Source organism: Morus notabilis, unplaced genomic scaffold, assembly GCF_000414095.1.
Source record: "Morus notabilis unplaced genomic scaffold, ASM41409v2 Scaffold316, whole genome shotgun sequence".
Classification (NCBI taxonomy): domain Eukaryota; kingdom Viridiplantae; phylum Streptophyta; class Magnoliopsida; order Rosales; family Moraceae; genus Morus; species Morus notabilis.
The window spans coordinates 59,111-71,480 of record NW_010361512.1 but is presented as its reverse complement, the minus strand read 5'-3'; the positions used below and the strand labels follow the sequence as shown (position 1 = coordinate 71,480).

At 35.1% G+C, this 12,370-nt stretch overlaps 3 protein-coding genes across 3 annotated transcripts in view; 1 reads left to right on the top strand and 2 right to left on the bottom strand.

Moving 5' to 3' along the window:
• The first annotated feature begins 2,061 nt into the window (after positions 1-2,061).
• Positions 2,062-5,606, top strand: LOC21387730 (mannan endo-1,4-beta-mannosidase 6). The gene is made up of 6 exons (XM_024166677.1): positions 2,062-2,274; positions 3,113-3,395; positions 3,686-3,884; positions 4,089-4,207; positions 4,360-4,571; positions 4,970-5,606. The coding sequence occupies exons 1-6, from the start codon at positions 2,111-2,113 to the stop codon at positions 5,397-5,399; spliced, it is 1,407 nt and encodes a 468-aa protein (XP_024022445.1). The 5' UTR covers positions 2,062-2,110; the 3' UTR covers positions 5,400-5,606.
• Positions 5,607-7,184: 1,578 nt separating this feature from the next.
• LOC21387729 (serine/threonine-protein kinase STN8, chloroplastic) lies at positions 7,185-10,884 on the bottom strand. The gene is made up of 4 exons (XM_010099720.2): positions 10,195-10,884; positions 9,176-9,349; positions 8,565-8,969; positions 7,185-7,858 (listed from the first exon to the last, which is right to left on the bottom strand). Exons 1-4 carry the CDS (start codon positions 10,756-10,758, stop codon positions 7,508-7,510), a joined length of 1,494 nt encoding a protein of 497 aa, XP_010098022.1. The 5' UTR covers positions 10,759-10,884; the 3' UTR covers positions 7,185-7,507.
• A 751-nt stretch (positions 10,885-11,635) lies between these two features.
• The window catches only part of LOC21387728 (serine/threonine-protein kinase AtPK2/AtPK19), a 5,303-nt gene continuing 4,568 nt past the window's right edge, over positions 11,636-12,370 (bottom strand). The window contains exon 7 of the mRNA XM_010099719.2: positions 11,636-12,170. Coding sequence (XP_010098021.1) covers positions 11,871-12,170 — 300 coding nt within the window. The 3' untranslated portion in view covers positions 11,636-11,870. The remainder of the gene's footprint in view (positions 12,171-12,370) is intronic.

Here is a 12,370-nt window from a genome sequence, read left to right as displayed (position 1 = left end):
AGAGCGGTTGGTTGCTAAATGTCAAGGGTATTTTTGCTTCTAAAAACTTGAAATGATCCATTGATGATACATTAGTGAGTTCATTATTTGTTAACTCATGTTCTAGATTTGAAATTCACAGAGACACTTGGAAAATTGTGGCGTAATAGTGTTGGTATTTTGAGCAATGTTATAAAGGCATCGATGGTATTGAATACTGTCCAATCTACTACGTACAATATTCTTCTTCGTATAACATTCTGCAATTTATATAGTTTTTGGGCATGTTTAGTTCACTGATTTAAATTTTTAATTCGAGTTAAGATGTGATTTTATTTGAGAGTTTTTTACTGTAGTAAAAAAGTTAAATGTGACTGTTTCTGAGAGTTTTTAACTATAACAAAACTCGAATTCTAAACTCGAATCAATAAATAAACGGAGCATTTTTTTTTCATTTATCAATTCATCCAAAAAATTGAAACTTGTCCAATCTTCTATATAGTATATACAATATTCTTTTACATACAATATTGTGCACGTTTATGTAGTTTTTTTCATTTATCAATCCATCCTAAAAATTGAAACTGCCAAGAGATATGGCAATAATAATTTTTATACTTTAACATAAGGGTTGTTATTGTTATTGTTGTTATTATTATTAGGGATATTTTTTAGTACGATTAGTGTATTGGTAAATCAATTTTTTTTAACTGTTAAATCTATATACTTTTTAATTTTCACATATTTTATAAAAATTTGATAAATAAAAAACTTGACTTATCGACATATTCACGTATTAAAAAAAAATCCCTTACTATTATTTGACAAAACAACAAAAATTATTTGTTAACACAAAGTTTAGTAGTGGACGGGTGGCATGTTAGAGTGAATTGCTAAGACCAACCGAAAGCTGCCAATGCCAAAAGCCAAAACCATTGGAATTTGGGACTCTCTCTCTCATAATTCGCGCAAAATAAATTATTGATGGTCTCTTATTTTTTAATTGTTAAATTTATATTAATAATTATGCGTATATTTTCTTAATTTAATATAATTTTAATTAAATTTAATAATTAAAAACTCAGATTATCAGTAAAGTAAATCGGCGAGAAACTCTTAAAATTTTTGCAGCTCAACCGACATTTAAATTTGTTCAAATTCTCTATTTGTTCTTCTTTTATTCTTCTATGATCAGCACAAGTAACTCCTACCCTCCAACGCTCCTTTCTTTTTCTCTCTCTTCTTGGCCAAATTTGGCCCCGTTCATTTCGCCGATTCGAGTTTAGAATTTGAGTTTTGTTACAGTAAAAAGCTCTCAGAAACAGTCATATCTAATTTTTTTTTTGCTACAGTAAAATGTTCTCACACAAAATCACATCTTAACTCGAATTACAAATTCGAATCAACGAAGTGAACGGACCTTTGTCTACTTGGATCACCACAAGCAAACCATCTTCTTCTTGATTGATGACCAGAAACAGGTTAAAAAACTCTTCTAGCTTTCTTTTCTTTTTATGATGTTTATTATTTATGGATAGAACGTACGCAGGTTTGTTGCTCTTACTTTACCAGTTGTCACAGGGAAAAAAAAAAAGTCTATTGATGACAAGACATCTGAACAACAAAAAGTAAAAACCAATTACATCAAATTTATGTGAAAAAAACCCTTAAAACTGATTACCCAAATAACAATTTCCACAACATTTCCCACCAAATCAACGTGACATGCCCAATAAGGCAATACCATGTTTGTTTTCATTTCCGTAATTTCCTTATCTAAAGCTCTACAATCACCCCATTTTAGTTCCTAATCCCAAAATTAATCTAGGACTGATGAGATTAAGGGACCCACTTTTGACATATCTTGGAGTGGCATTGAAATTGAAAGAAGTTGCAACTTTACTCCTACCCTTCATTCGATAACCATGAATAAGCTCTCAAAGCCCAAATGACATTGTGGCAGAGAGAAGAAGCAAAAATAAAACATAAAAATTTCGTCCCTTCAAAGTTTAAAACATTCATTTCCCACTTCAACACTTTTCTTGTCCTCCACAATTTCTTTCCCCAATATCAATATAAATATTCACCGGGAGAAATATGCATATATGAATTGCATAACTAGTTCAATAATATGGATGCCCACAAAAGCAAACATTGGTTATACAAACTTTTTGTGGTGGCAATTTCTTTGGTTTTGATTAATTATCAGTTAAGTGGCTTTGTATATGCAGGAACTGGAGCTGAGCTGTTGGGAAAAATGGAAGATCTTCCATCATATTCTGGCACAAGTGATGGGTAGGCATATAGAAGAAATGTTTTAAAACGCTACAATAGCACAAACCCCATAAATGTTTTTTTTTTTTTTTTTGTTTTTTTTTTTTTTTTTGTGTTCTTTATTTATTTATTAATTAATATTTTTCTTGGAATAATACATAATTGGCACTATATTAATTTTAGTGACGTCCACTACCAGTAATTTTTAGCTAATCATACTCACATGTTAGCTCTACAGGCTTGTATATATTACAAGCACACACATAAAGGGTTCAACATGCAATTTAGTGGCTGAGCCAAAAAGTTTTTCCAGGAGTGTGAATTAAATTAAAATTTCGAACTAAAATTATAATGTAGCTATATTTTCTTATACTCTTTCTCTCTTTTTTACCCCCATTTATCTATTTGTATATATTTTTCTGCTTTTAACTAAGTTAATAGTAGAGTTCAATTCACTTTTTAAAGTTTGAGTCGCAAAAATAATTGGTTAATTTTTAGTTTATTTAGGATTTTAAATTTGAAGTATGAGTATAGTTACACGTCAAAACTTGGAATACAATAGAAATTTAAAAAAAAATTATTTAGATATTGCAATTAAAAAATTTCATGGGGCAAACTAGTGAAATGATTTCTAAATTTGTAAGGAGTCCTTAGGCCCGGGGGCAGCTGCCGCCCTTGGACCTAAGATAGCTCCGGTCCTGTGGCAATTTTTGATCGGTTGAAAAACCAATAGTGTTTATTATTACCATCTACATTTATTATATTTGGATTTTCATATGATCACTTGTGTACATTTACTCATACTTTTTAGTATAAGAAATGTATTTTGCACTGAATTTTCTCATTCCCATTTGTTTAGGATTGATGAATTTGGTGAAATAAGGGAAGTTGAATCATGGGAAATGGTGCAGAAGAAAGGGAACCAATTTGTCCTCAATGATCAACCTTTCTATGTAAATGGTTTCAACACTTACTGGTTGATGGTATTTGCCGCGGATAATTCCACAAGAGGGAAAGTCTCTGAGCTGTTTAAAGAGGCATCTTCTGCAGGCCTAACCGTTTGCAGGACATGGGGGTTCAACGACGGCCAGTGGCGAGCTCTTCAAAAATCCCCATCAGTTTATGATGAAGATGTTTTCAAGGTACTCTAAACCGTTTGTTTCTAACTTCTTAGTCACATTTTCGGTTTTTGGTGTTTCATCATCCAAAGATGTTTACTATTGTTTTTGTTTCTCTGGTTGATCAACCTAAAAACTATGTACCCTTATCACCCTGCTGTACAAAGAAAAATGCTTCTCTACTGTTTTTTTTTTGTTTTTTTGGGAAGTTTATTGTTACCCTTTTCTGTACTTTAGATTTGGCTAGTGCTATATTGATTATTACTTCTAAGAGTAAATTCATAGGAGCTAGTTCAAATCGTTTGGAGTTTCAGGCTCTAGATTTTGTGGTAAGTGAAGCAAGGAAATACAAGATCAGGCTCATACTTTCACTAGTTAACAACTGGGATGCATATGGAGGTAAACCACAATATGTTAAATGGGGAAAAGCCGCTGGCCTGAATTTGACATCGGACGATGAATTCTTTTCCCACCCGACTCTCAGAAGTTACTACAGGGCCCATGTTAAGGCAAGTTCTTAAAATTGTTACTATCTATAGCTATCTTGTGATTGTTTAACTTGGAATAAAACATGACTAACACGCCTTATTAGCGATTGCGATATGATCATTTGAGTTTCTGCTATGTGAATTAAGTTTGTAAAATGCGTTCTGTTTTTTGTTCCTGTGTAGTCTACTAAGTATTTATTTATTGAATGATGTTTGACTATGCAGACAGTGCTAAATAGGGTGAATACACTTACAAATGTAACTTACAAGGATGACCCCACGATTTTCGCTTGGGAACTGATGAATGAGCCTCGATGCACCTCAGATCCCTCCGGCAATGTGCTTCAGGTTTGCTTTCTTGAACGAACGATGAGTATACGTGCAATCATGTTTCATATAACAGGAAAAACATTTCAAATACATGTGATATTCCTATGAATTCTCTCAAGAAATAAAATTCTATTTCTGTCCACTAAACTCTAGAAATGGTAATCTTCTAGGCCTGGATAGAAGAAATTGCAGTGTATGTGAAGAGTATTGATCCAAAGCACTTGGTGGAGATTGGATTAGAAGGATTTTATGGTCCCTCAACACCTAATAAAGTTCAATTCAATCCAAACACATATGCTCAACAAGTTGGCACTGATTTTATAAGAAACCACCAGGTTCTTGGAGTTGATTTTGCTTCGGTTCACATCTATGCAGACTCTTGGTAGGTGTTCGCCAAATTTTCTATTCAACTTCACAAATCGTTTAGGAGAATTCTTCGGCGGGTTGGAAAAAAAAAAAAAAACTACCTCTAAACATAATTTTAAACTGTTTAGATTTTCACCAAATTGTTTTAAACTGTCCTATTTTTCTTAATCTGATATGATTCTAATGTGATTTGACGATTTAAAATTTATCTTATCAGTAATTTTTATTTTCCCATACCCCATCACTGAGTTCTTCAATAATTTAATGCTTCCTCTGAGTTGATATATTATATGTACTACATACTCTCTTGGCCATGAAAAGTTCTGACAATTTAGGAATTTATCTACTAGTATATAATCATTGGTCATTGTTTCATGACAACTTCTGACCAAGCTAAAAATTCATGTCATGAAGGATTTCTCAATCAATCTCTGATGTCCATCTCCAATTCACCAAATCATGGACGGAAGCTCACATAGAGGATGCTGAGAAATATCTTGGAATGCCGGTTGTGTTTTCCGAATTCGGAGTATCTACAAAAGACCCCGGTTACAACTCAACGTTCCGCGACACCCTTATCACGACGGTGTATAACGTTATTTTGAACTCTACAAGTAAAGGAGGGGCTGGGGGCGGAAGCCTTTTGTGGCAACTCTTCCCTCAGGGGACGGACTACATGGACGACGGCTATGCCATTGTGCTTTCGCAATCTCCTTCGACGTCAAAGATCATATCCCTTCACTCCCAGAGACTTGCCATCTTCAACTCTAGGTGTGATTGGAAATGCCGTTGGGGTTGCAGGAAGAAGCATGCTCTTGAGACTCTTCACCATGATGATTTATGAGAAGTAAATATAAGAGATCAAGTTTCAAGTTGGTTGGAGAAGTTCTTATTATACCAGTTTGTATCTGTTTCTATGTGCAAAAATGCTTGTTAATGGCTTAAATTTTGAAAAAAAAAAAATTTGAGGAATGATGTATGAAGATATTTGCAGATGTGAACAATCTCTGTTACAACCGAACCAAGTGACAATTTATATCGTATTCATATCGACCCACTTAATCGTGTTGGTTTTCAGTTTATGTATATGTTACCTTTTAGGAAAATGTTACTTAGATTGGTATTGTTATAATTAGTGTAAACAATTTGAGTGTTAATTTACTTAATATATTTATTTATAGTTCACTAACCATATATTTCAATTTCATTCAAATTAAATTTTTTAAAAGTTATTTCATATTATTTTTGTATATTTTCAATTAAAAAATTTAATGAGTCGAGTAAATTTTGTATCAATTGTCAGTTATTTGGGTTGGGATCGGATTCGTACCCTAACGTAACCCAAATGTCATTTCAAGGATAACAATGAACCTTGCCATTTTCAACCTGAAGGCTTTTGCACTCCTCTCCCTTATTTGGGTATCTATTTTTCTCGTCCAGATTAACATGTAGAAGTTATAGGTGTAACATGACATTTAAAGATTAATTCTACACAATTTTAACGTCATTGTTATACCTCTCATTTCTATATGTTAAGGTGTAATAAACCCTAATTAATTCTTATCTTACCAAATACAATTATACCTAGAAACTTTGTACAAAAGCCGAAAGCGCCTATCTAGAATCAACTCAAACAGAAGATTTAGGTTAATTTGCAACCTGATGTGATTGTCCCATATATCCATGACAGGAAAAGTTTTGCAATTTCCATTTTTCTTAAAGAAGCAAGAAAAGTGCTCAATGCCGATGGTTTAGGGGGTGTTTGGTTGAAGGATTCAAACCATGATTTGAATCATAATTTATGGCTCACTACAGTGTTTTCTCTCATAAAAAATACACGTAAATCGAAAATGGTTATAATCAAATGATTCTAATCCATGAACCAAACGTATCCTTAGTGACATGCATGGCACCTTGTGTAGCAACAACTGTTAGTAAAAATGGGTTACAAGACATGATGCTGAGAACACATATGAAGCGATAATCTCAATTACAAAAGTTAGTACGAGAATCATGGCTATACAAATATGAGAAACAGAAAGAATAAGTACTCCTTTTACTATATAGAAAGTTATTTACCAGGTCCACTTTTACGTGTCTGCGTCAAAAAGTTGAGCAACAGAGTGATTTCAAGAGAATAGATAGATACGAGCTTGAGTTTAGCAGAGATGGCCAACACTAGTAGACCAACTCTAATTCCAACATTTTGTACCAACTTAGTGCGGTACTAACTTGTTATTTTTTATTAGTAGATGCAATCTGGTACTAACTTGTTATTTTTTATTAGTAGATGCAATCTTTTATTATTAATTAATGAGACAATCTCTTAAACACTTATCAATACAAAATGATAACTCACGTCAGTTTAAAAAAAAAAAATTGAAGTTACCGTCAAAGTCAAAATAATATGAAACTCATATGCACAGGTGATTTATGTGGTCTCCGCATCGCTCCTCAGTGGGACTAACACTAATCAAAGGCCAGGAAAGAACAACCCTTGGTCCAAGAAAAATGAAAAAAATAGAGCCCCCATATGGGATTCCCAAGCAGCCAAAATTGAAATTGACTCGGACACAACATTCAACAGATGATGATTGCACTGGAGCTTTATAAAATAGATCAAGGCTTTGTTTGGAATGTTGTAACATAAAGCATGAGAAGTTACAAAACACATCATTCTTGGGTCATCAATTAGAGATTTCTTGATAACAAAATTGGTTGACCAAGTACACAAGTGAGGCCCAAAAAGAACCCAATAGGAAATTTTCATCCAACATCCATGGATGACTAACCAATTAGCACTAGAAGTGTTGATTCAAATTTCCCCATCAAAGGCTTAAGAAGTATATCACCATTACTCAATGTGTTGAAAATCACATATGAAATTTAAGATTATTAAAGAATTGGAAAAAAAAAGGGGTAATATTATATGTAGTTGCATCACTGAGAAGTTTAATCTCTGGTAAAGCTGAACTTTGAAAGAACTACAGCTGCCTGGTCACCACCCAACAAGAAATAAGGATGCCTCAAAGCAGCACCAGCTGATAAACGTCCTCTTCTAAGGGAACCTCTCTCCGAAATTAGCTTTGTTGCGAGATCCCACCCCCTACCTGAATCGAGATCAAGAATCGTCAAGTCGGGCAATCTCCGACTAAATTCCCTCCATTTGTTCAAGTCATATTTAAACGCTTTTAGCTCGGAGTTGAAATTCTTTAAGCCTGCTGCAGACCTTAGAGTTGGTATTGCCATTTGTAAGAGTACAATCCCAGCAGAGTACATATCAAACAGATCAGGACTATTCAGCTGCAACAGTAATTGTGTGTGCATTAGAAGAGGAAATCAATGCTGATACATAAAGAAAGAGCCACAATAAGGTCAAAACTCCTAGTAACCTAATCAACGTATGATCCGAACACGTGCAAAAAGGTATCTTTGCAAGTTCAATCACTGAAGTTATCGACACTCATTATATACCAAGTATTTGGCACTGTTCGTCCCTGAATTATTAGCACTATGACAGTTTTATCGTATACCCTTTTTTAGGCTAATTAAGTCATGAACTTTGTTTGTTTGTCAGTTTTGGCCCCTGACCATTATGACTGGTGTGAACTTATAAAATTTGACAAAGGTGTCCATTACAAGATACTTGAAATTTTACACACAAAAAAAAAAAAAAAAGAAAAGAAAAGAAAAAAAAAGAGCAAAAATTTATCTTCAATGCCCAGGAAAATGCTTAATAATTAAAACATTTTTAAATTGGTGTGACTGTTTTTTGTGAAATATTGTTTTTACAGGATTGACACACAACTGCCTCCATTAAATTTTCAAAGAACGTCGTCAATCTCAGGGACAACCAGCCAAAAAAATTAAGGTGAGGGACTAGTTCAGGACCAAACTATCGCTTCTTAACAAGCTGGACCAATAGAGCAAAAAGCCCTTAAATGCTGAATCAAACGGAGCAGAAAAGTGACTTCTTTCTTTTATTGCATAAATATGCAGACTGCAATACCTGCCAAAGGATTGGAGAAAGGAGTGCAGCAATTGGCTCCGGAGGAGGACTTGGTGTTTCCTCGGGCATGACATATAACTCGGGCGGACAATAGTCAGGATCGAGCAGGCCACGGTTTGGTACATAGTTCTTTCCTATCCTTAGGTCTGTTGCAGCACCAAAATCTATGAGCTTGATCTGTCCCCGTTTTGTCACCACTAAATTGGCAGGCTTTACATCCCGATGAACAATGCCCGTGTCGTGGATTTTCTTTAGCGAAGTAATAATCTGGCGCATAATTTGCTTGATGATCAATGCAGTCCGCTTTACAGAGTCCACTCCTCGCAAGACTTGCCCAAACATGACAGACTCCAAGTTAAATGGAAAGTTCCTGTCCTTCATGTAATCCGCAAGACTTCGATCTCCCTGAAACGTACAGGCAGTTTTTCATTTAGTCTTGAGGACATATTTCGTAAAATTTTAGAATCTTACAACTTTCCACAAAATATGCATGTAGTTATTATGGAGAAGTTGTGATATAAATGTAAAACTTAAAACCAACATGCTACAAAGGCCACAAAAGTATGCATAAATCCTCAAATACTAGGTTCTGAAATGGGGGAAAAAAATACCTCAAATTTCCAAACAAGCCATTTTCCACCCTTTGTAAACTGTGTGTTGGTTTTGTCAGCAACAAAACTACCAAGGAACTCGGCACATGTTTCAGGAGCTGCTCTTGAAAGCCTATAATTAAACCACTCTTCATAATCAGCACATTCTTCTGCCCCTAGGACCCCAACTTTGACCTGCACAATCTCATCAAATAAGAAACACACGTATAGAAAACAAATAATACTTTCAAACTGCTACATCATAGCATAACTATGAAAGAGTAAGATTCCTCTTGGATGTGAAAAACTGGAAGACTAAGATCTCTATATTATCTGAAGACGCTCATTCGATTCGTTACACATGTTCGCAGCGGAAGAAATACAGCCTTTTTGATGGATAGGACATGGATCAGAAGCCACCACCAGATAAGAAAATACAAGGAACCATAGTGCAAGAAGTTTACCGTTCAATGTGACATTTTGAGCCAAAAAAGAAGTATTTAGCACATTTGTCCCTGAAGCTTTCAAGATTAACAAGTTACTCCCTAAACTTTTAATTTAAACAAATTATCACCTGAATTTGACAAAGTGTTGCAAAGTTTCTCTAAATCGATAACAGCTTTTAAATTTGTACTAAAAATGTGAGCTTGTTTAAAGAAAGAGACTTATATTTGGATGACAATCAAAGAACATCATGTCATGTGCATGAGGGCATTCCTTTTAATTTTTAACATCATAAATTGATGTTGGAGCACTCTGCATAATATGCGACAACTAAAAGTTCAGGGCAACTTGCGGATTCAGAGTTCAGGGAACAAAAAACGCGAAAAGCCGAATTAAATCAAGATCACATAAACACAACAATGATAAAGCAACCTCAACCAAATCACTCCTGATATAATAAGGGACAAAATTGCAAAAACTGTAATAGTGATGATAATGAAAATTGGAACCAGGAGAAGCACATAACACTGAAAACTGAATATACATACATACATACATATATATATATATATATATCCATTGACTTTCCAGTTTACCTTTTTGAGAATGACCTTCTGCTTGAACCTCTGATCCAACTTTTTCGTTTTGGCTTTCCCTCTAGGCTCTTCCACAACCACATTCTTTGGAACAACTGCACCAGAATACACCACACCAAAAGAGCCCTCACCCAACTTATCCCCGATCACAAAATCAGTCCTTTTCAAGCTTCTCCTTCCAATCAAGCTATCCAAACCCAGCTGGAGAGGAGCCAAAAGGTAAGCATCAATGGCACCCACAAGAACACCGGGCCTTGCAGTCAAGTATATCCATATCAAACCAGCAAAAACAAGGAAACCCCACTTCTGGGTGTCCGACAAATCCTCTGTTATTCTCTCAAACTGCACAAACCCAGAACGGAAAAGTACTGGGATTTCTTCCAAGTTTTCAGGAATAATAATGTCGCCGCCAAGGAATGCGTTGCAGGTTAAGGATGTTGTGAAACGGTTTGTGTTTGAGAGGAAACGGAGACTGTTGAGGCTGCTTAGAGGGGATGTGTATGGGAGTTTGGGATTGTGTTTGAGTGTGCTTGCGCTTGGGGATGGCAGGCATTGACAAGCCATGGCTGGTCTGGTTGGACATATAACTACAAGTTGTGTGGCTTACGTTGGTGAGTTTTTGTGTTTCCCGAGAAACCAAAGTAGAAAGAAGCCTCAGTAGAGGCTGGCCTTCTTCCGCGTGTCTTGGGCTTTATCCATTAATGGTTTTTTTTTTTTTTTTTTTCCTTTCTTTTGTGTGTTCTTTTTTTTTTTTTTTTTAAATTACAGGGCCAAGTATATTTGAACTATAACCCTCGGGAAGTAACATTCCTCTAATTCACCCAATAAACAGTCCCTGGCTTTTGCTAATATGAAAGCAACACTTTTTCTATTTCGCATGACTTTTAAAGGGTCTCGGAATAAAACTTTTTCAATTTAGTCTTTATCATCTATTTGAATTTTAAAATCTCGACCAAAAATTCACTCGAGGACCATATACGCATTAATAGATGTTAATTTTGTCGGCTAACATGTTAGAACACGACTATTAGGGGGAAAAAAAAACAAACTGTACTTTTATCTATTGATTTTCGTAGTCACATGGTAAAAAGGAGCAACTTAGAACAACTTTAGTTCGGGTTCTCTTTCTAATATGTTTTAGAGCTCAAGCGCCACAATACGATTTGATTATAATTTGAAACTAAAAATGGAATTTACCCCAGAAAAAAAATTAATCCAACTTAATCGTAGAAACTTTGTAAGATACTTAAATTGGCTTTTTTTCTTGATTAATAATTTCAAACAAATATTACTTTAATTAAAAGAGAGATAAATATGGTGTTAGAGAGAGAGATCACTTCTTATGAATCCATACGAAGCTCAAAGTTCCAAAATCAACCAAAAGAAACATGTATAGATAGTGAGATTGATACATTACTCCTTTACTTAGCCGAAAACGGAGGGGAAGAAAAAAGAAAAAGTAGCACTCATATGCAAATGTGTTTACCAACATAAAGTAGCCAAGCAACTGGCACGAAGCAGTCCATAGACATTCGAAGAAAAACAGTTGAGACTTGGCATCTTTTAGAAAATGAGTACAGGTTTCAAGCCTATGATAACGGTTACACATAAATTGGGAAAAAAGGGGGAAACAATTCCCCATATAACTTGATCTTGGGGGCAAATAAAGGGCATCACTAGAAGAGAGAGCCCTCCCTCCTAAGAAAAGAGGCTGCAGGCCTCACGTAAGAAAAGCCGGTGAAGTTTCCACCTCCAACTGGACTAGCAACTGGAGAATCTACGAGTGGCATGTCAGTCCAGTGCTTCTCAAAGTTGGCAACACACTGTTTCCCAGCGACTTCGGGTCGAAAACTTGGTTGGATTTCCCGAGCCTCCAGTTTCCTCCAGTTGATTGGCTTGAACCATTTGTGGCTCTTGATTTCTTCACTCCCTCGGGCTCCACTGCCTAAGCGCTTGCTAGCATCTTTCTGTAGCAGCTGAATATATATATATATATATATAACCAAGTTTGCTCAGTTCCATTAATAAGGAAACCTCAAATGAGAGAGCTCTTAACAGGTGAAAAAAAGAAAAAAAATGGAAGAGCACTGAAAAACACTATTCACGAATTCTTTATACAGCTTCAAAGAGCAAGTAACAATATCATTATGGTTGTGAATTTGACACCGATTAGTGA